General features: G+C 42.5%; 5 protein-coding genes across 6 annotated transcripts; 2 read left to right on the top strand and 3 right to left on the bottom strand.

The window, feature by feature from the left end:
• Window positions 1-101: 101 nt before the first annotated feature.
• BDCG_08968 lies at window positions 102-5,264 on the bottom strand. Of its 2 annotated transcripts, XM_045424740.1 has the most exons (5): window positions 5,035-5,264; window positions 4,820-4,911; window positions 4,606-4,651; window positions 3,913-4,519; window positions 102-3,844 (listed from the first exon to the last, which is right to left on the bottom strand). In XM_045424740.1, the coding sequence occupies exons 3-5, from the start codon at window positions 4,627-4,629 to the stop codon at window positions 1,119-1,121; spliced, it is 3,357 nt and encodes a 1,118-aa protein (XP_045282761.1). In that variant the 5' UTR covers window positions 4,630-4,651; window positions 4,820-4,911; window positions 5,035-5,264; the 3' UTR covers window positions 102-1,118. The 2 variants fall into 2 exon arrangements, with proteins under 2 accessions (XP_045282761.1, XP_045282760.1); XM_045424739.1 differs by having other exon boundaries at window positions 4,820-5,264.
• A 198-nt stretch (window positions 5,265-5,462) lies between these two features.
• On the top strand, window positions 5,463-6,575 carry BDCG_08967 (oligosaccharyltransferase subunit ribophorin II; the record flags this gene model as incomplete). The annotated part of the gene is made up of 4 exons (XM_045424738.1): window positions 5,463-5,605; window positions 5,697-5,895; window positions 5,978-6,265; window positions 6,336-6,575. 4 exons carry the CDS (start codon window positions 5,463-5,465, stop codon window positions 6,573-6,575), a joined length of 870 nt encoding a protein of 289 aa, XP_045273390.1.
• BDCG_08965 (RNA interference and silencing protein) lies at window positions 6,537-11,934 on the bottom strand. Its single transcript, XM_045424736.1, has 6 exons — window positions 11,670-11,934; window positions 11,279-11,575; window positions 10,034-11,190; window positions 9,727-9,977; window positions 7,255-9,663; window positions 6,537-7,144 (listed from the first exon to the last, which is right to left on the bottom strand). Exons 2-5 carry the CDS (start codon window positions 11,536-11,538, stop codon window positions 8,203-8,205), a joined length of 3,129 nt encoding a protein of 1,042 aa, XP_045273388.1. The 5' UTR covers window positions 11,539-11,575; window positions 11,670-11,934; the 3' UTR covers window positions 6,537-7,144; window positions 7,255-8,202.
• On the top strand, window positions 6,958-7,678 carry BDCG_08966 (uncharacterized protein; the record flags this gene model as incomplete). The annotated part of the gene is made up of 2 exons (XM_045424737.1): window positions 6,958-7,159; window positions 7,278-7,678. The coding sequence occupies 2 exons, from the start codon at window positions 6,958-6,960 to the stop codon at window positions 7,676-7,678; spliced, it is 603 nt and encodes a 200-aa protein (XP_045273389.1).
• A 3,536-nt stretch (window positions 11,935-15,470) lies between the features above and the next one.
• BDCG_17903 (uncharacterized protein) lies at window positions 15,471-15,773 on the bottom strand (the record flags this gene model as incomplete). The annotated part of the gene is made up of 1 exon (XM_045426949.1): window positions 15,471-15,773. The coding sequence occupies one exon, from the start codon at window positions 15,771-15,773 to the stop codon at window positions 15,471-15,473; it is 303 nt and encodes a 100-aa protein (XP_045282759.1).
• Window positions 15,774-19,209: the final 3,436 nt, after the last annotated feature.

Below are 19,209 nucleotides of genomic sequence, written 5' to 3'. Positions count from 1 at the left end.
AACCGTGGTGGATAGAGCAAAAGGCTCCAGTGTACGGAGTAGGTAATTGATATGTTAGGGCTACGACCAAAACGGAAACCCTAGCCCTAAGCTGATAGCAGGATATTTCCAGCTGAAGCTACATGAACAGCTTGTGCTGCATCCAGCCTTCTATTGATAAATGATGTGACTTGATTTTCATGAGTGAAATGGGAATTCACATAATAGTTAGGTGGACTTAACAAGAACAGGTTTATTCACCATTATAGTGTCTTAAACGATGGAATCATGGCCGCTTCCATACGCACGCCTCTCTTCCCAGCTCAACAAAATGAATAGTATAATGTGGGGTTATTATTTACATCCTTATCCATACCTGACTATAGTGGAGGTAATAGAGTATGGTACATGAATGAGAGAAGTAACTAAGGGTAGGATGAATAAAATAAAGGGCCGCGCGGACTTGTAAATTCACCGCCATACAGCGCAAGGTCAAAAACAGCCCACGTCAAAATTCAAGCTTGTAAAGCATATGCACAGGGTAGAAGGATACGAGAAGCAAAACAATAAAACTCCAAAACAACTTGAATCACCGCCAGCAGTGCCTTCATGTTTGTACCTCATTCCACGATAATGTACGCTTCCCAGGCTCTATATTCCCTGAGGCATCAAGCTTGATGAATTGGAAAAAAAAAAGAAAGAAAGAGAGAAAGAAAGAAAAGAAAAGAAAAGGAAAAGGAAAAACAAAAGAAAAACTCCAAGATTGAGTGAACCTTAGTCCCTCTTGCACCACCTCTGTCTGTCTCGTAAGGAAATTCGTTTCCATAAACAGTCCGGACATGGAATAAAAGAAAGGGAGACTTCAAACAAAACTCCAACTAACTCCAAAATCATGCAAAAGCAATTCATCGACTTTTCCCAGTTCTGTTGTATTGTACAGTCATAATATGGGGTTTCTCCCTATCATTTCCCTTTACTCTCGATGGTTATTTTCCGGGGAGGTACGATAAAAATGACCTTTCCCGGCGTGACGAGATATAAAGACGTAGGGTAGATTGACATGTAAACAATGAAGTAATGAGGAACGAGAGCAATATGAAAAGCATATCGGCATTTGCCCCTTTGTTTCAGAGCGGAGTCTATTCCTGTCCGACCTGGGAAGTGGTGGGAGCAGCATCTTTCTTCTCAGCGGAATCTTCCATTCCACCAGCAACAGCATCATTCACCATTTTTCTCGCGGCTGGAGTAATGGATTCGGGACAAGTCTGGCGTGCAGCTCGTTTGCGCCGCTGACGAGGCTGTGTGGTCTCACGAGTTGCAGCGGTCGCTGCAATAGCAGCCGCCCGCCTCGATGGGCGACCGGGGCCACGGGTTGCGAGCAAGGCAGGGTTGGAATCCACCTCCATGGATTCTGCATCTGCATCTGCAGGACTTCCACTTCCACTTCCACTTCCGTTGCCTACGCTGCTCGTCTCGGGAATTGGCGCATCTATGTTTAGGCGACGCTTTTTGTTTCGGGTCGTTTTACTCACGTTGTCCTTAGGTTCGTCATCATCCTCCCTTTTCGGATCAGCGCTTTCCAAGGATTGACTAGCAGCAGCCCGCTTCCGCGATGCTCTCACTCTCTTGCTTGTTCCAGTAGATGTACCGGATGGTTTCGCGGGCGTTTTCATCTTGCTAATTTCGTTTACATCACTTGCACTTGCAGCTGCCCCCTGAGCAGTGTAAATTTCATCATATTTCTCAATAGCATGCTGAATATCTTCCAGCGATGTGGAACGGTCAATAACGATACCTCGCATACGAGCTGCGCGGAAAATCTTGACTTTTGCCGTTTCCAGCGCAACATCCTCTGCGACGAATGAGCCCTCTAGATCCTCGGGAAGGTTTGGCTTGCGGCCTTGGGGAGGATAGCCAAATACATCGTCCAGTTCGATCTGGATAAGGGACTTTATCTGGGGAGGGGATGGGGCAATACGTGGGTTATTGAATGAATCCCTTCGTCGGACCCATGCGTAGGTGGTTGGAACAATAACATTTTCTTCGTTATGTTGGTTGCCGCGCCCGGTATGGACCCAGCCATCACCGTCAGTCCAAGGGCGGGGGAGGTAGGAATGGGACAAGACACATGGGTCAAGAAACTTCTGGTCCGTGATAGAAGTAGGCCATTTGGGGGTATCATGCTCAACAACTTCATCAGAAACGTATCCTTCCACCATAGCTGGCTGTCCAAAGTTCGTTTGTTCACCAATGTTGTTTTGCTGTGCGGATGAGATGGCGATGGCAGCAGCCACGTCTGCAGAGGCACCGGTGACCTTAACCACACCATTAGCGGAATTAGCTTGACTAGATGCGTCAACTGCAAAATCTTCAGCAGGGGTGGCGGGCGTAGCAACGTCAGTCTCCAACGAAAGAACATTGGCAACGGAAGGGGTAGGCTGCGAAGAAAAGGGACTTTCGCCTGGGACCGTCTCTTCACTTGTTCGCGTGGACTGGGTTTTCAGGGATTTCTCAGCAGCAGCATTGTTCAAAGCGGTTGCCAACTGTTCAGCGTACCAATCCCGACGAACCCGGTGGAGATCGATTTCCAATGTTGGTTTGAAATCGGGTTTTGAAGCAGCAGTTGCTAGATCAAGGAATTGCTCCATGATAGCGTCTGTTTCTGGGGACAAGGCTCGCGATGAAGGAGAAGGTGCTGAAGCATCTAAAGGAGACATCGTTGTTGTGGACGTGCATAAGCGCCTTGGTTGCTGGTCGGGCACACGGAGCCCAGATGCACCTGTGTCAGTCACACTTTGGAGACTGACTGCCGCTGCGATCTCATCAATGGAGCGCACGGTCATCGATCTGTTTGACGACGCAGGAGCCATATTTCCAGCTTCAACGGCGTCAGAGGCTGCCTTGTTCGTAGTGTTCGTAGCGTCTATGTCACCTTTTGCACCATTAGACTCCTTGATGGCGCTTGCGACAGAATTCTCTTTAGCCTGAGTAGAGTGAAGTTCAATCTTTTTCGAGGTTTTTGGAGCCCGGGCCCTGGTGCCTGATCTCGCCTGCGAGCTCAGTTGCGCCTCTATGGCCCTAAGCGTGGGCTTTCTGATGCGGGTCGATTGACGGGGAGGCATTTTGGAAGATATTTTGATTTCGGGAACAGTTTTGTTCCGACTTTCGAAAGATACAGACGTTGTGTTCGTGGGAGTGCTTTCTGGGAGGAAGTGGCCCGAAGAGTAAGGACAGGATGAGAGGGATGAGGAAGTAGACGGGCGGCGCTGGGGACCGTCAAGATGATTCTCCAAAGCCCTAGCATCCATTGATTGTTGTTTGTCATTGACACATTGTGGTGAATGGGATGCCTTGGGGCTGTGGTAGCTTGACAATCCGCTAAATGCCGCATATTCACTATCCAACCCCAAGGAAAATTCACAAGAGTTGATTTGTGCAACAATGACACGCACAGCCTTTGTCACATCAGGATCGTTTGATAGTATCGCAAACGCCTCTGTGAATCTCGGGGAACGAGAGGATTCCATATCAAGGACCTTAATCAGGGCATCTGTAGATGCTTGGTATTCCGATTGTAACTCTGGGTAAGTAAGCGTCGCAAGGACATCTACCACAAGTTTCCCTGTAGCAGCAGTGTCAGCATCTATACAATGATTATCAGCCATTGTGCCAAATAATCTGTCTCCAAATCCTGGTTTGAAGCTCTGCAATTTGGCTAGCCTTGGTGCAATTCTTCTTGCCTCCAAATCCATCTGGCAATGAAAGGATTTGGTAGAAAACGAATCCACCGAAGGGCTTCGTTCTTCAGGAAGACGTTCTATACCCATTGTTGTTTGGCTCTCGTCTTCGTGCTTGCTAGTATACTCTATAAGGATTGAAAATAAAAATTAGACAAACGCCCTCACGCCACGAGCGGAGAGATATTTTACTTACCATGAAACTTGCATGTATCGGAACAATGAACGCCACTAACAAGATACAAAATATCATCATTCCGTACCCGGCTTCGACGGCGCCTCGGTCTTTGAGATACGTTACTTGTTGGTGAATTCTGCTCTGAGTCTGGGACCCACGGGTACGTAGATTGACATTTCTTGGTGCTGTCGATTTTTTGAGCAAGCCAAATTGCGACAGCAATTGGATTATTGTCCCAAGGATAATTTACAAGACTGAATAAATCCGATTTCGATGCAATTGCGGATTGTATATCACGCTCCTTAGCCAGGGCGCCACTATGGCGGCCTGCAACACGGCTAAGTGAGGAGGAAAAAGAAGGCCCAGTTGATGGACGGCTCTGCGTTTCCTTCCGGGAAGCAGCAAATACATTAGCATCCCCACTTTCCCGAACACTGCTAGAGTGTTGAGAATTGTAGTTATTAGTCCTTGGACGCTTTGCTGAGCGAGGACGATCGGATTGAGTTGAGGAATACGATGTGTGCGACGAAGGAGAATTCCGTGAGAAGCTCGAAGAATCGGTCTCGTCCTCCACCAACGTTACTACAGGCCGCTCCACAACCAGCGGCTGGGCATGGTTATATGCCTACCATCAATACCAGGATGTTAGATCAACAGGGAGCTCAGAAAATGAGCATGATGGCCAAAGACAGTTAAGAGTTGGTCAAATACCAGAATAGTCCCTCCCATAATCATTACGAACTGCGATATATGAGGCCTGAAAGAACAGAGTAAGATGTCAGAGAAATCCCAAAGCAGATAAATATATATAACACAAAACAAAATGGATCTGGATTGGGGCATTCATGTGCCATATCTAGAGTTGTTTCAAAATCTTCACTGGAAAGGTGGGCTATTGACTTGTTGAGGTTCAGTCACTACTCACCTCTTAGATAGCTCTTCCGATCAGCCAGCGGAGGTCAAAGAACAATGAAACATAGACTAGGAAAATCGCGAGTTACTTGCTATTCTGTTTGCCTGTTTTGCCTGTTAAATAAAGCTCACACCGCTTCGTTTGGTGGAGATGGGAGACTGCGGGAAAGTCCAGTTGCAGCCACAACCCTAAAGAATTGACGAAGGGACGAGGAGTGCAGAGCTCACAACTTTCCAAGGCATTTACGGTAAAGTGCATGTCAAGGACAAGAGAAGGCTTTTGTAGAGCACAGCAGTTGTATGGCGGAGATGTGGTAGTGAAGTGCAGAGTGCAGGCCGCAGCCAAATACTGTGATGTCTTCCGCGCATCTCTGGGAGAAAACAATTAGGGCTTGCGGCCCTACGTGACTTGTGCTAGGGTTAGCTCGGCGCTAGGCCAGATGCATCGACAGTGGCCAGCTTTCCAGTCCAACGGCCAAAGAACAGACTGCGCTATTACAAACAACAGCTAAACTACAAATCCAGTAACCAATACTGACCGCTAGGGTGGCATTGATCGCTCTCAATTGCGGTGGTTTCATACTTTGAACTGCCATCCAGAAAATCTTGTTAGAGAAAGACTCCCTCTTTCTCTGAAATCCTCTCACCTCTCGAGGATGCAGTTGCGGGAGCTTCTCCGAGCTGGTCTCCTTATATCTCCCCTCCCCTCTGCCTGGGCTGCTTCTGGCTGGGGATTTGATGATGCATCGGTCTCAATCGCACAGAAGGGCGCTGGAGTTGGCAGTGGACTTAAAGAGAAGTGCGCTATATACATATTACCCTCACTGCTGGTGCGCCCAGTAGTTAAAGCACTGTTGCTAACTATATTCATCTATATTGGGGGTATTTAGGCTGCTAGAGAGCAAACCACTATCGAAGCCGTTCTCGTTCGGAGAGTCAGATATCCTCAAGCTTAGCTTAACGACACGGGAAGGCAGTGCTACTAAGAGACCTCACCAGGCTTTCTTGCTACTGAAAGAGCACGATAGCGGACTCGACCTATCATACCCATTAAGTGTGAAGGAAACCGGAAAGGCAAAGATAGAGTTGGTTAGTTGGGCAATTCCCCCACAGTAACGCTATACAAATGGAATAGGCCGCAATGTTGACAGCCCCACGCTTAATTATGTAGGCACAAAAAGACCTTCCTGGTCAATTTCTCCGGTCCTCGAAACCAATCGATGCCAGTGTTGTTATCGCATCGTTCGGATCTGCAATTGGATATGACAGCCGTGTTTTCCAGTTGGATGTCACCCACGACAATGCTGCCAGCGGGCCACTCCCTTCCGAAGCTCTCAGATATGGCAAGCGCGATGAAATCCACCATACCTTCAAGGCTGATCCGAAAAGCCCTCCTGTCATCATAACATTAGTGTTTGTCGGAGCAGTCTTAGCTGCACTTCCGATCCTTGCAGGTTTGGTACGTAAAGTGGACTAATCCAACGTGAGCTTTTAAAGAAAGGGGGAAAGGTTAGCTGACATTTCTACAGTGGTTTTACCTAGGTGCGAATTTGCATCACCTCCCAGTTGCACTGAAATCATCACCTATTTCGCATTTCTTGTTCCTTGGTTCGATTGTTGGGCTAGAGGGCATATTCTTCCTTTACTACACGGCATGGAACCTGTTCCAAACCGTACCCATTGCGTTGGCAGTGGGCGCCATTGCTTTTGTCAGCGGAAGTCGCGCATTGAGCGAGGTCCAGGAGAGGCGCCTCGCAGGGCTGCGCTAGGGGGTCTGGTTTTGCTAATGCTTTTTCGTCATGCTATTCGGGGCAAAATGGCATATGACAAAGAATCTTCACTTTGGAGCTGGAATCTTCCTAGCGCTTTTTTCATGAACAGATGTATCTCTAGGTCGTTATTTATTTAGTAGAACCCATGCATGAGATTCCTAGAACACCTGTGTGTCTTATTTATTCTGCTCTCCCCGCCCCACCTTCTAGCCCTAGACGCAAATTAGCGTTCCACCAAACCTACATTCCTGTCAGCTTTGGCCCCCGTAGAAGCTTGGACCGTCTCCGCAAAACCATCCATCATTCTCCGCTCACCGAGCTAGTTACTGTACAGTATCGTTCTCCGACTCCCCAGTAACGGTGCACACACAAAATTGCAATGGGCGCATCATCGTCGAAACCCATAAAGGCGGCAGCTAATGCAGCTGCACGGCGTCAATACCCCAAGAAACCCTCCGCACCGACCACCGGGCCCGGTGGTGCCAGAGCCGCGGACCCAGCGGCCAGGGCATCAAGCCGACGGGAACAGCCAGGACCAGTATTCCATGCAGAAGAGAAGGCGAGCGCTGTAAGATTAGAAGGTAGGCTCATAATTTCTTTGTGTTTTTACATATTTGCGCGAAATGAATATTAAAAAAAAAAAAAAAAAAAAAAAAAAAAAAAAAAAAAAACTAACAACCCGGCCTCAAATAACCACAGCCATCGACCTCGAAGCCCGCGATCCTCAGTTCGCCGCCTCCCTCCGCTCCATCGGGCCCGTCACCCCCAACCCTTTCAACCAACCCCAAAACCCGCAGCTTCAGCAATCCCTCTCCATCGTCTTCCCCCCCTCCACCTCCTCCTCCACATCCTCCAACCCAGCCCTCCTCGTTCTCTCCTCCCGCGCCCGGTTAGAGAAGGCTGCCGAACTCGAACTCGAGTCCGTTGGCCGACCGAGCCATCCCGGGCGCGAGTTTTTGGATGTCGTGAGTATTAGGCATATTTTGGCGATGAGGGATAAGGGAGGGGTGTCGGAGGAGGTGATTGAGAGGCAGTTTCGGCTGAAGAAGGGGGTTGTGCGGTCGTTGGGGGGAAGGGGGGTAGTAGGGCTTGTTCGGTGATATTGGCGGAGGGGAGGTTTCTCTTTTTCTCTAGCTGGCTTTTTTTCTTTTGATTTTTTTATTGGGATTAAAAGGTTGTACATTTGCATTTCGACAGGTGCGCTCTATGTATGAATATGAAGGTATGGTGGATATTTTGGTGATGATAATGAGCTTTTGGCACGGAGTATATTTGAGTAGTTGGAGGTTTGCATGGGATTGAACTCTGATCACTCAATTAATACCCATTTGCTAGATAAACTCTGAGAAATATCCAAGACATTAGTTTAGAATTGCATTCTCGTAAAGCTCTGTGTCAACTTATCAATTTGATATGTGCCCAATCATATACTCAGATATGATCACGGTAAATAGACCAATAACCAACCCTAAAAAGCAAAATCAAGATTTCAAAATACCACTAATGACAGAGCAATGACTGTACTATTCCATACTGACTTCACAACCTCCATAGCATTTTCCACAACTTCCCCGATCCCAAGATACCCCCCTTCCCTTCGACACGATATGTACGCAGATATCACTCAGATATAAAACATAGTATCCACCAGGTCAGAATGTACGCGAACATCGTCACCAATAGGCACAGGACCCACATCACTAGCACCAGACGAAGCAACACTGGTGTCAGGCGTGACGTCGAAATATCGATTTAGGTAGCGCCTGGCGCGCTCACAGACTAGATCCGCATAGTACGCCGGCGGGCAGACGCTGACGGCCTTGGTTGCTCGTCCGAACAGGTAGCAGAGATTATGGGTTAGGTCTTCAAGCTCATCGGCAATGCTGTCGAAGCGGCCTGCAGTCTTCCGCCCGGTGAATATCTCATCGAGGATCACGTAGTAGTGGGCTGGCCGAGCGGTCCCCTGCAGTGCGGTGTGGGCTTGGAGGAAGAAATCCCAGTGGCGCGATTCGGTGACGCCGCGGTCGACGACGGTTCCGCTGTTGGGATTTGAGTTGTTGTCCGCGTCCTTGAGATCGGTTGGGTAGAACCGCGTATTGTGCCGTTTGCCGACGATGATGATGGTGAATTTGGGGAGGCCTTTCTTGGTTTTGTCGGCTGGGTAGATAGCTTTGCACGCGCTGCGGAGCAGGGGTAGTTCTTCGTCCAGGACTTTGCCGTATTGGCCTTCTGATACCCCGTCGCGGTAGATCAGGATATTCTCCGGGAGGCTCTTGGAGTTGTTCTTCTGCCAAAGGCGAAGACGAGATTGGAGCATTATATCAAGATCACTCACCATCTCTGCGCGAGCCTGCTGTTGAAGACGGATGGTGGCGGGCCATTGACCGAGGACTTTATCCACGCTTGCAACCATCCCGGCTATGCTTGGTGCAGTGGAGAGCGAACCCGGGGCAGGATGCGTGACATCAATGCCCACAACCATTGTCTTACCTTCCGATATAACCCCCAGTTTGGACGGCTGAAGTTTGTGGTTGACTCCTCCGAGCTTCAGGTTGAATTTTAGCGCAACGTTGGCGAAGTATTGAGGCTGATTCTTCCTGAACTTTTCTGCGACTACGCAAATAGTATGGATGCCGTCCTTGATATCTCCCCTATACTTTACCTGGCTGTAAATTTGAGGGCTTGCAAAAGGTAGGATCACCAGAACCAATCTCACTCGCGACTGCTGGCGAATCTCGGCAAAGATGGGGTCCAGTGGTATATCCTCCACATCTCGACGAGGGGGAACGTTGACAGCGATTGGCCGGCTAGGCACTGGAACAGCGAGCCCTTGTACCCTTGCCATATCTATAAATCTATCAACGCTCTCCATAACAACCGCTGGATCGGTTCGGCCGTCTTGGTAGTAAAGGAATGTCCAGGCAGGTAGCTGGGACCCATGTGAGAATGCGACTTTCTGAAGGTTCCAGTTCCCGCCGTGAGGGCTTTTAAAGCTCTGTCCCTTGTACTGAATAATAGCGGGACCCTCCAGCACTCGACCAGGAACAGTAATCAAGTTTGGCAACAGAGATAATCCCATACCAGCCTAAGTAATTAATGTAAGCAGGTCACGCTAGAGCTTGTCGCTGTAGAAACTGGGTCAACTTACCAGCATAGGATTCAAATGTGGGGTAAACCCGAGCACCTGGGTTCCATTTACGACAATCGACTTGGCATTTTCCACGGGTCTCCGGACTGCAAAGCGAATCATGTTCTGAGTCTGTTGGGGGGAGATTTTGGCATTTGCCGGCTGGCCAGGCAGAACGTGGCAGACCTCAGCAGGCAGGTAGATCGGCTCCTCCTTGCTGCCAACATTGACAACTGGTAATGCGTTGTTCAACTCGGGGATATTGGGGTAATCTATCACGAGTAAGAAATGAAGGGGGAGGTTGGGGCTTTTTGTAATTTTTGCTTACTGCGTTTAAAATAGTCGTAGACGCTAATATATGAACCCGTAGAAGAATCTCCACCCGGCTTCACAGGGCCCTTTTTCTGTTTTTTCCCGTTCTTCTTGCTTTGGCCCTCTGCCGGGGGTGTTGGTCCATCAGGAAAGAACTTGACATCTTTCGGACCTGCTCCTAGCCAAGGTACCTGTGGCGGGTTCTGCAAATTACGCCCATCACTCTGATGTGCAAGACCTTCAATAGTTTTGATTCGCAATATGACCCTGCCTGATTTATTTTTGCGGACGATATGATTGACGCTCACGCGTACTCGCTTAAGGAATCGGTTGAGTTTGTGAAAGTGCGTAGGGCCTCGTATGCTGGCTGAAAAGCTGTTCATAATATCTGGCAGGCTCCCTTCACTGTAGCACGGGGTAGCTTTGACTTGGACATTCACAAGGAGGCGGGAAGTCGCGGCACGGACGCTGACGAAGAAGCCCTTGAGTGCAGTGAGTCCACCAGAAAGATCATAGCTTTCCCCGCCCCGGCCAAGTGGAAAGTGTTTGTTTGCGCCAATTGAAAGCAATTCGCGATTTGTCTTGGGGTTGTGGCCCAGGACGATATTCAATGCCTGGATGATCTCTTCTTTGGCCGGGAGTTGTTCCCCGCTCCTGGGTGAGGAGAGATATTGGAGCAACGGTGCCACATCGAGAGAACCAATTGCGACGACCCGAACCTTGTAAGTCCTGGCTCTGGGAGCAGGTTCATCTTCATATTCGAGACGATACGTTATCGAAAACATCTCCTGGGGAAGGTTGATTGCGGTTTTGCAGACCAGTGTTGCTTTGTAGTCAGTTGCAATTTGGTTTTTCATGTTTCCGAAGTGCTCTTCCAACAGAAGCTCGATAATACGCTTAAGCTTTTTGCCAGCAGGGGTTTTACCGTCCTGTTCCTGGACTTCCACCTTATAGCGGTGCAGGGTGAGATTGAAGCTTGAGACGATTTCGAAATAATTGGCCCACAGTAAGACTGGTCTTCCTTGTGTCCCGAAGGCTGGTCTTAGAGGGAAATTCCTGTTAATTGAAAGAGATTCTAAACTCAATTCCTTTCCGGAGCCAGCAGGTCCTTTATAGCTATTCTCGACCTTTTTGACCTTGGGATCCGGAGCAGGAATACCCCCGCTAGCTTGGCTGTGACGGGTGGAGGAACGGTAAGCGGGATCATTTTTTTTAAAATATTCGAAAGGGATTATGATGCATGCGGATGATTGTCACTTACGAATACACCTCTGGCCCACGAGTTCCGCCTCCTCGTCCTCCGCGAAACCCACCACGATCACCACGGCCGCCCCGATCTCCCCTAAACCCGCCACGGTCACCACGCCCTCGTCCGCCCGATGGCGCATCGAAGATAGGATGTGGACCTCGGCCACGGTCAGAGCCGCGTCCACGTTGTCCACCTCGCTGACCCCCGGGGTCTCCCCCCACTCCCCTCCCTCCGCCCCGCCCTCTCTGACCTCGAGGCTGCTGTCCTGACATTTGGCTGCTTGGTTAGGGAAAAGAATGATACAATCAACTATTAGGAAAGTTAGTGGGCTGTATTAATTTTCATCTTTGTGTAAAATGGATAGATGAATATTAAATAAAAGAGAGTAGGGGAGGGGACTTACAAAAAATCGGGATTAAGCTGACTACTGTATATCCTTCAGACCAGCCGTGGATTTGAGATGAGGCTCCAGTGAATGACGGGACCCCTGCTGGAGGCCTCAATCCCAGCGCTAAGTTTGCAGGGTATGTAACTCGTTGCCAACTGTCTCTTTGCCATTCTTGGCATGTTTTGTTTGTTTTTTTGTTGGGGTGTAACCAACTAACTGTAGCGGCTCCAGTGGCGTTGCCGTAGGGATCGCTCAGCCTGCACGTGATCCCATATGTTCTGTTGGCCCTTACTTATCTCAGCAAGCTCAGATGCTGTAGGATAGTTGAAGGTTGTATTGATAGATCTATCTACAGGAACATAATATAGTGGTGGGTCACGTGATCTAGTGGGATCGCTAACCGCAACGGCCGTAAGGGCCAACACCCCCCCTTGAGATAACAAGAATCACATACAAAAAAAAAAACACCCAAATCATCAAGATAGTCTGTCAAAACTAAATACAAATGTAAAATTAAACATTCTCAACTTTTGTACCTGTAAGATCTAGTAAAATCATGAATTATATAAATGCTATATTATCTAGAGATTTAATGAGTTCATTTACTGTTATCTGAGTAGTGAGAATGTATTCTAAATCAATAATTCTCTGATTCAACTATCAACATAAAAAATGAAAATATGTGTTAATATGCTTACTTCAGACTGTAATAACTGTCATCTTTATGAGATCTATGATACTCTTATTATCAGTGAGAATCTGTATCAGAGATGTAGTAATAAAGCTGAGCTTAATTATAAGATTCTGAATTCATGTTGCTTTACAGACTGTCTCACTAAGAGTCATATATTCAGTCTTATTGAAACTTAGAGATATATAAGATTGCTTTACTGAATGTCATGAAATTGAGCTGTCTGTGAGCTTAAAAATGTAGCTGAATATTGATTTTCTATCATTATTTAAGAGATCAGCTCAATCAGAATCTGAGTAGCTGAAGAGTAGGTAGAAATCATCAGAGAAATCAGAAATAATAAAAAGATTGATAGAAACAGAAGAAACAGATCTCTCATACAGACTGCATCTGTAGAAAATGCTCAGATTCATGATCTCTTTTAAATAATATATAACATATAATAGAGTCTTTCAATATTGAGATGTTAAATCAACATTTCATTGAGTGAGTAGTAAGACAGTATGAGTGATATCAGAATGTATTTTAACTGCAAGATATTACAAGCAACTCACATCATGTTGATATCTCTGAATTGTGAAATCAGCCTCTTTCTCAGATATAGAGAAATCATTAATACAGAATTCATTCTTCATCAGTGTTCTGATAACAGCTGTATTATCAAGATAGAAATCTTTAACAAGGTATTTGATATATTAACAATGTATTAAATTAATTCTCTTATCTAAACAATTGACCTTCATACCTAAATACTTGATTGACTGGTGTAGATTCTTGACTTTCAATTTCTTACTAAGTATACTTACTAGTTAATCAGCATTCTCAGAAGCTTTGAATATGATGTTGAGATTGTCAATATAGATTGTCATATAGAGATGACATCTGAATGTATGATATCAGAGTACTGAATCATGAGTACTGACTGTAAATTCAAGATCACTCAACAGAGCTGTTAAGTAATTATATCAGATCTTCACTGCAGAGTTCAGGCTGTATAGACTACTCTCAACTGCACAGACAAGTGTTTTCAGTGAACCTGTCTCAAATTCAGTAAGTTGTCTCATATAGATCTTCTTAGTGAGATGCTCATGAAGATATGCCATCACTATATTCATCTGACAGAGTGTTCAACTGTGTAGTACTGCTATTGCAAAAAGAATATGATTGGCAGTATCAGTGATGACAGAAGTGTAGATCTCTTCTCTAGAACTCTTCTTAAGCCAGTTATCACAAATCACTCAACGTGATTTCCTAAGAATATCATCAGGATTGGCATTCGGGTCCGCGGGCCTATCTTTCTCAAGGAACACTCAACAGTAGCAAGTCGTATCACAGGTGATAAGCATTCAGTATCTGATCCCCTGGCGGGACTCTAAGAGGTGGTCAGAGAGGTCTTTCAATGTACGTCCGCCACCTGCAAGGTCAATATGGACCTTCTCAATGGGTTGAATAGATCTAGGCATCGGTGTTTTCAAATAATCTCACATCATATCAGCCTTGACACATTCCTTGCAAAAGAACTTAGTCTTAGAACCTTTAATTGTGACTTCAGTATGAGAATCCTTGGCCATAGCAATTATAGCATCAGTGTGGATGTGACTAAGGTCATAATGTCAATTCAAAAGAGTCTTTGATATCTTTGATGTCTGTGTTTTTGTGTCCACAGAATCAACATTATCAACAGTAGTAGCAGCAGTCACAGGAAGATCAACTTTTCAGTCAAAATCATACTTGTGAGGCATTGCAATATACTTGACTGCCTTGTTCAGATGATTGAGATCCTTATTGAACTCCTGTTCATTGACCTTATATATGTTGTTCTGAGCAGTCTGAACTGCATGAAAAATAACACTGTTCAGAGCTCTGCAAATGAAAAATGAGAGAATAGTGAAAGACAATGTAAATCAGAATTCCTGATCTTCAAGCTTTGCAAATGAGAGCAGGTTAACTGTAATATTAGAAATATAGTGAACATTCTGCAAGTTAACATCATCATTCTCAATCTTCAAGATGACAGTCTCAATCTTCTTGACAAATTCAGTTCCCTCAGTTATAGAATCAACAGAGATATTATCATTAAAAGGTTTGATATTTGAAAAAGAATGAAGCTCACTCATCATATTCAGGCTTGCACATGTGTTCAAATATCAAGATCTAGAGAATGATTTTCCAGTGACTGTGAAGAAGAAGTAGAACTCAATCTTTATAATTGCTGCATTCACTGCTGATTGAGAACTTATCAAGTCATTCTTCTTCTCTTTCTTCTTGTCATTCTTCTTATCATCCTTCTTTTTCTTTTTATCAGAGTGTAAGATGAAACACCTGTCAACAGTATATTCATATCTTCTGCAGTGAGTGCACTTTCATACAGATGTGCTTTTGTTCTCATCTTTGTTCTTATCTTTGTTCTTGTCCTTCTTCACAGTCACAGAATTGGCCTGAGACTGCTTTTTCCACTCAGTGATGATCTTCTTGAATGTACAATTGATCAGTTGCTTCATTAAATCATCAATATCAATGTTGACAATGAGTCTCTGATCAGTGAAGAAAAACTCATTCAAATGTGTCTTGATAAACAGTCTTTGATAATCTTATAGATTGTTGAGGAAAAGATCATAGTATACATTCTCAGTGCTCTGACAGAGCTCTTTATGACAGGCAACAAAATAGTGAAAATGTCTCTGAAAAGTAAGATAATCATTCTTCTTGACTTATAATTTTGTCAATTTCTTAAAGACATTAACTCATTCTTCTGTCAGTGATATTACATATTCAATGTTGATCTTGTCTCACAGAGTCACAGCATTGTCAGCTTTCAAGATTTCAATAGTAATTTGAACATTTTCAACAAGACTCAATAGTATACATCTATATAGAGACTTGGAACAGATTCTTCACTTCTCAGAGTTGATATGACATGTAAAAGAGAATTCTCATTAGGTTCTTAATAGAATGTTGATTTCATCAATAACTTTCACATCAGTCAACATATTAACACGCCAGGCTTCATAATTAGAGTCATTAAATGTGGTCACTGATTTGATGTCTAGTGCATATTTGACTTTCTTCTGGTATTTTCATAACTCATCTCTTGTAGTGTCTCTTTGTACAGGTGTAGTAAGATGTTAAGTGATTTCAGCCACAGTCATCTGGTTCTGTAGCATCATCTGTATAAGATTCATAAGATTGCCTGCGGTGCAATAGATAGATTGATTCAGATCACTATTAAAAGTCAGCATTTCAGAGGTGAGAGACAGTGAAGAATTTGAAGAGTTGAAATGAACAGATTCTGCAGATGAATGTTGACTCTGCTTTTCTTTGTCCTGAAGTTTCTTCATTGTCTCATCATCATTAAATTTCATACTCTGATGAAAACTGATCTCAGCCTCATCTTGCAAGTCAGAAGCTTTCTCATAATAAGTGATCATTCTATCAATAAGTTATCTAGTGAAGTGTGTGATTCTGGGCCTTGAGCTGAACTCTGAAGTAACAGGTGTATCACTTATATCAAGGTGACTCTGCTTCTTCTAGATGTGTAAAAAAAAAATAAAAAAGTGATATTCTCCACAATGGAGAACACACTTTCTCAAAAAAAAATAAAGTATATGAATTCACTGACTGGCAGATTCAGAGAAAATGAAATATCTCTAATAAAGAGTAAGAGTCTTTTCAAAAAAGGTGAACTATTCATGTCAAAAATGTTGGTTCAATATTCTAAAAAGAAAAACATGCCATCCGGGCTATAACCTGTAGAATAGTTGAAGGTTGTATTGATAGATCTATCTACAGAAACATAATATAGTGGTGGGTCACGTGATCTAGTGGGATCGCTAACCGCAACGGCCGTAAGAGTCAACAGATACTTCTTCAGATATTCATTACTGTTTTAACACTGAATTGATGATTATATCATGAGCTAATCTCAAATAAGCTAACTCAAATAGTAAAATCAGGTCATGTGAGTGATGATATCTTGCAAAGTGTCTGAGAAGAAATGATTTCTGATTATTAGCAACATGAAAAGAATTTACTCAGTACTCTGAGTATGAAAGAGAATTTCAACTCAACTTCATAGATTCATCATTTCTGTATTATCTTGAAACCTTAGAATAATAATATTCTCACAACATATCTGATTTTTATATTCATATCTTAAGTTCTTAGAATAGAAGTATCATCTCAAAGTTAATCAGTGTATTTTTAAACACAGGAATTTGAATTTAATTTCTCATATAAAAAAAAGCTCTTAGAAATTCTGAGATTAAAAAATATGATCATTTTCAAGAGTATACATCTATCTTAAATATAGATTTTTTTAAAATATTAAAGAAATATTTCTATTCTTCTTCTCTTTAGCTATAAGCTAAGGTGATTTTCAAATCTTAAAGATATGTAAGTATATAGTAATAGAAAGTCAAAGTTGAAGAATCTGAAAAATTCTTATAAATCTTGAAAATCTTCATTGAAGATGAAATCATTTCTTCTCAGACTCTCTGACAAGAATTACTCTGAGCACATGACTTGTATTAAAAGTAGATTAGTGTCATATCAGATTAACTAGTTAATAATAATACTGCAATCTGTTCAAACTGAGTCAGAGGTCTGAGCTCACTGAGATAAGCTCTTACAGCTGTTGCGGTTAGCGATCTCACTAGATCACGTGACTCATCAGTATATTATATTTCTGTAGATAGACTGATCATGTGACTGTGTCTGAGATCAGAATTAAACTTTACAGTTATTACATTGTCTAAAAGTATTACTTCTGATTATAGTTTGTATTCATTATATTAATTTCAAATTCTGTTATTTCAAATATTAAAGATCTCAGATTCACTTTTCAAATAAAAATCTAATCTCAGATAATGAATATATTTGAATTCTTAGTTATATTTTCATTCTGATCTCATTATTGAAAATGATATTAAATAAGATTATAAAATCATTTCTCACTTACATAATATTATAATATAGTGCTCATTTGTTGAAAATTTAATAGAGAATATTATTAAATATTATTACTTTTCTAAACACAGATTATAATTAATATCATTTTATATAAGAAATCCCGCTTCTTACAGATTCTTTACTTCTATTTCTATCTCTTATATAATCAATAGAGCTAGCAGCTCTTGACTACACACAACTATATAGACTGAAGTTCATGAATACTATTTATAACTCAGCTTGAATGCTATTATATATTTAATCTCTATATTTTATCTTTCTACTATGAATACTTCTAGTAGTTAACAGTACATATCATGTCAAGCTGCAAACATCTGAATAATTATCTGTAAGTACTTATTCTTACATTTCAAGCTCAGTCAGTCAGCAATCATCTGTTATAACTGAAAGAACTAGAAACTTACATACTTCAATCTCTGCAAACTCTACTGCAGACACTTAGAAGCAGTTATCTGAACTATGAATAATCTCTATAAAAGACATCTCAGAGAACTTATTAACTACTCACAGAATATTATTCTCTGTATCTATGATAGAAGAACTCTTTAAACTCATAAATAAATCAATCTTAGTGAAGAATATTCTTGAGCATCTTCTATAAGATAAAGCTATTTTTCTATAAGAAATACTTACTGTTTATAAACACTCTCAAACTGAGTCTTTAAACATGATCTTCAGAGATATCTATGAACTGAAAAGAAACTTTCTTAAGTTACAATCACTTAAGATCACTTATTGAATCACAATCTATAAAAGCTTTTACAAGTTTGTATTTGAAATTGACTTATAAGCTCAGCTGTATGACATGAAAGATGAAGAAGCTGTTATCTATATAATGACAGATCTTTATTACACTGAAGTCAAGAACTGACTAAATTATCTAGAGAATAATTATAAGAGATTTCACTGATCTGTTCTTAAGACTTATCTAGAGAATAAGTTAAAAGACTCTGTAAGCTGAACAGAGAACATCTGAGCTGTGATTACTAATATTAGAAAAAGAGATGAGAAATCTGATGAAAACTACTCACAGCACTTCATAGAATTATAATATGAATTAAGATCTGTGAAAATAGAGCTCTGAAATAAGATCTGAATAATAATATTTATAAAGAGACTGAATAAAGATATACAGAATAAGCTCATTGAGTAAGACTCTAAGCTCTTAACTCTGAAGAAACTGATAACTCTTATTCACTGCTTACAGATCACTGTAAGAGTCACAGATCTGTGAAGAGCAGATCACTGATTAGCTCTGTGAGAGTCAGAATAACAGAGAACAGATTTGTTAGAAAAAGATGATAAGATATAGAGAGATTCATATCTGACTGCTGAGCAGAGAGAGAGAGCTTCATAAGCTTCTGTAAATAGAGTGTATAATAGAGAGATTAAGAAAAAGAGACTCTGCTTTATCTATTCTAAATCAGAACATCTTCACATAAACTATCTGAATAAACTAAAATAGAAATTTGAAGAGTTATAGACAGAGTCAGTAATAGCCTTCTTAAGAGTTTTAAAGCTGATATCTGAATCTGTTACTCTTTTAATGAAAATACTTACTCATAGAGAGAGACTGTACTGCAGTACTACTTTCTCATAAGTATAAGAAGTATTAATAAACTCAGAATCTCAGATTACTGTGATGTCTCTAAAGCTTATGAAGTGTATAAGCTGAAAGATAAAGACTGAGAATCTGCTCTTATAATAAGCAGAGTATGAGAACTCAGATCTGAGAGCTGAGAGACTTATAAGAGTTATCTTTGAATTACAAGATCTCTCTGAAATCTGAAGAAGATTTACAGAAACTGTGATTATTATAGATATCACAGATAACATGTACTTGAGACTTGTATAACTTCAAAGACATAATCTTTATATAGCTGTCTGTGAGTCAGG

Source organism: Blastomyces dermatitidis (genome assembly GCF_000003525.1).
Source record: "Blastomyces dermatitidis ER-3 genomic scaffold supercont1.13, whole genome shotgun sequence".
NCBI classification, from domain to species: domain Eukaryota; kingdom Fungi; phylum Ascomycota; class Eurotiomycetes; order Onygenales; family Ajellomycetaceae; genus Blastomyces; species Blastomyces dermatitidis.
Note: the sequence above shows the minus strand (reverse complement) of the source record. Positions and strands in the feature narration are given on the sequence as shown.

What these genes read in the sequence shown, in the direction of transcription:
- BDCG_08968 (XM_045424739.1), bottom strand. Translation starts at nt 4,629, where the DNA reads ATGATTATGGGAGGGACTATTCTG. An exon ending in TTATGGGAGGGACTATTCTG is followed by an intron (nt 4,520 to 4,605) that starts GTATTTGACCAA and finishes TATTGATGGTAG; the next exon opens with GCATATAACCATGCCCAGCC. An exon ending in CGATACATGCAAGTTTCATG is followed by an intron (nt 3,845 to 3,912) that starts GTAAGTAAAATA and finishes CAATCCTTATAG; the next exon opens with AGTATACTAGCAAGCACGAA.
- BDCG_08965 (XM_045424736.1), bottom strand. Translation starts at nt 11,538, where the DNA reads ATGTCAGGACAGCAGCCTCGAGGTCAGAGAGGGCGGGGCGGAGGGAGG. An exon ending in CGTGGGCCAGAGGTGTATTC is followed by an intron (nt 11,191 to 11,278) that starts GTAAGTGACAAT and finishes CACCCGTCACAG; the next exon opens with CCAAGCTAGCGGGGGTATTC. An exon ending in CTACGACTATTTTAAACGCA is followed by an intron (nt 9,978 to 10,033) that starts GTAAGCAAAAAT and finishes TACTCGTGATAG; the next exon opens with ATTACCCCAATATCCCCGAG.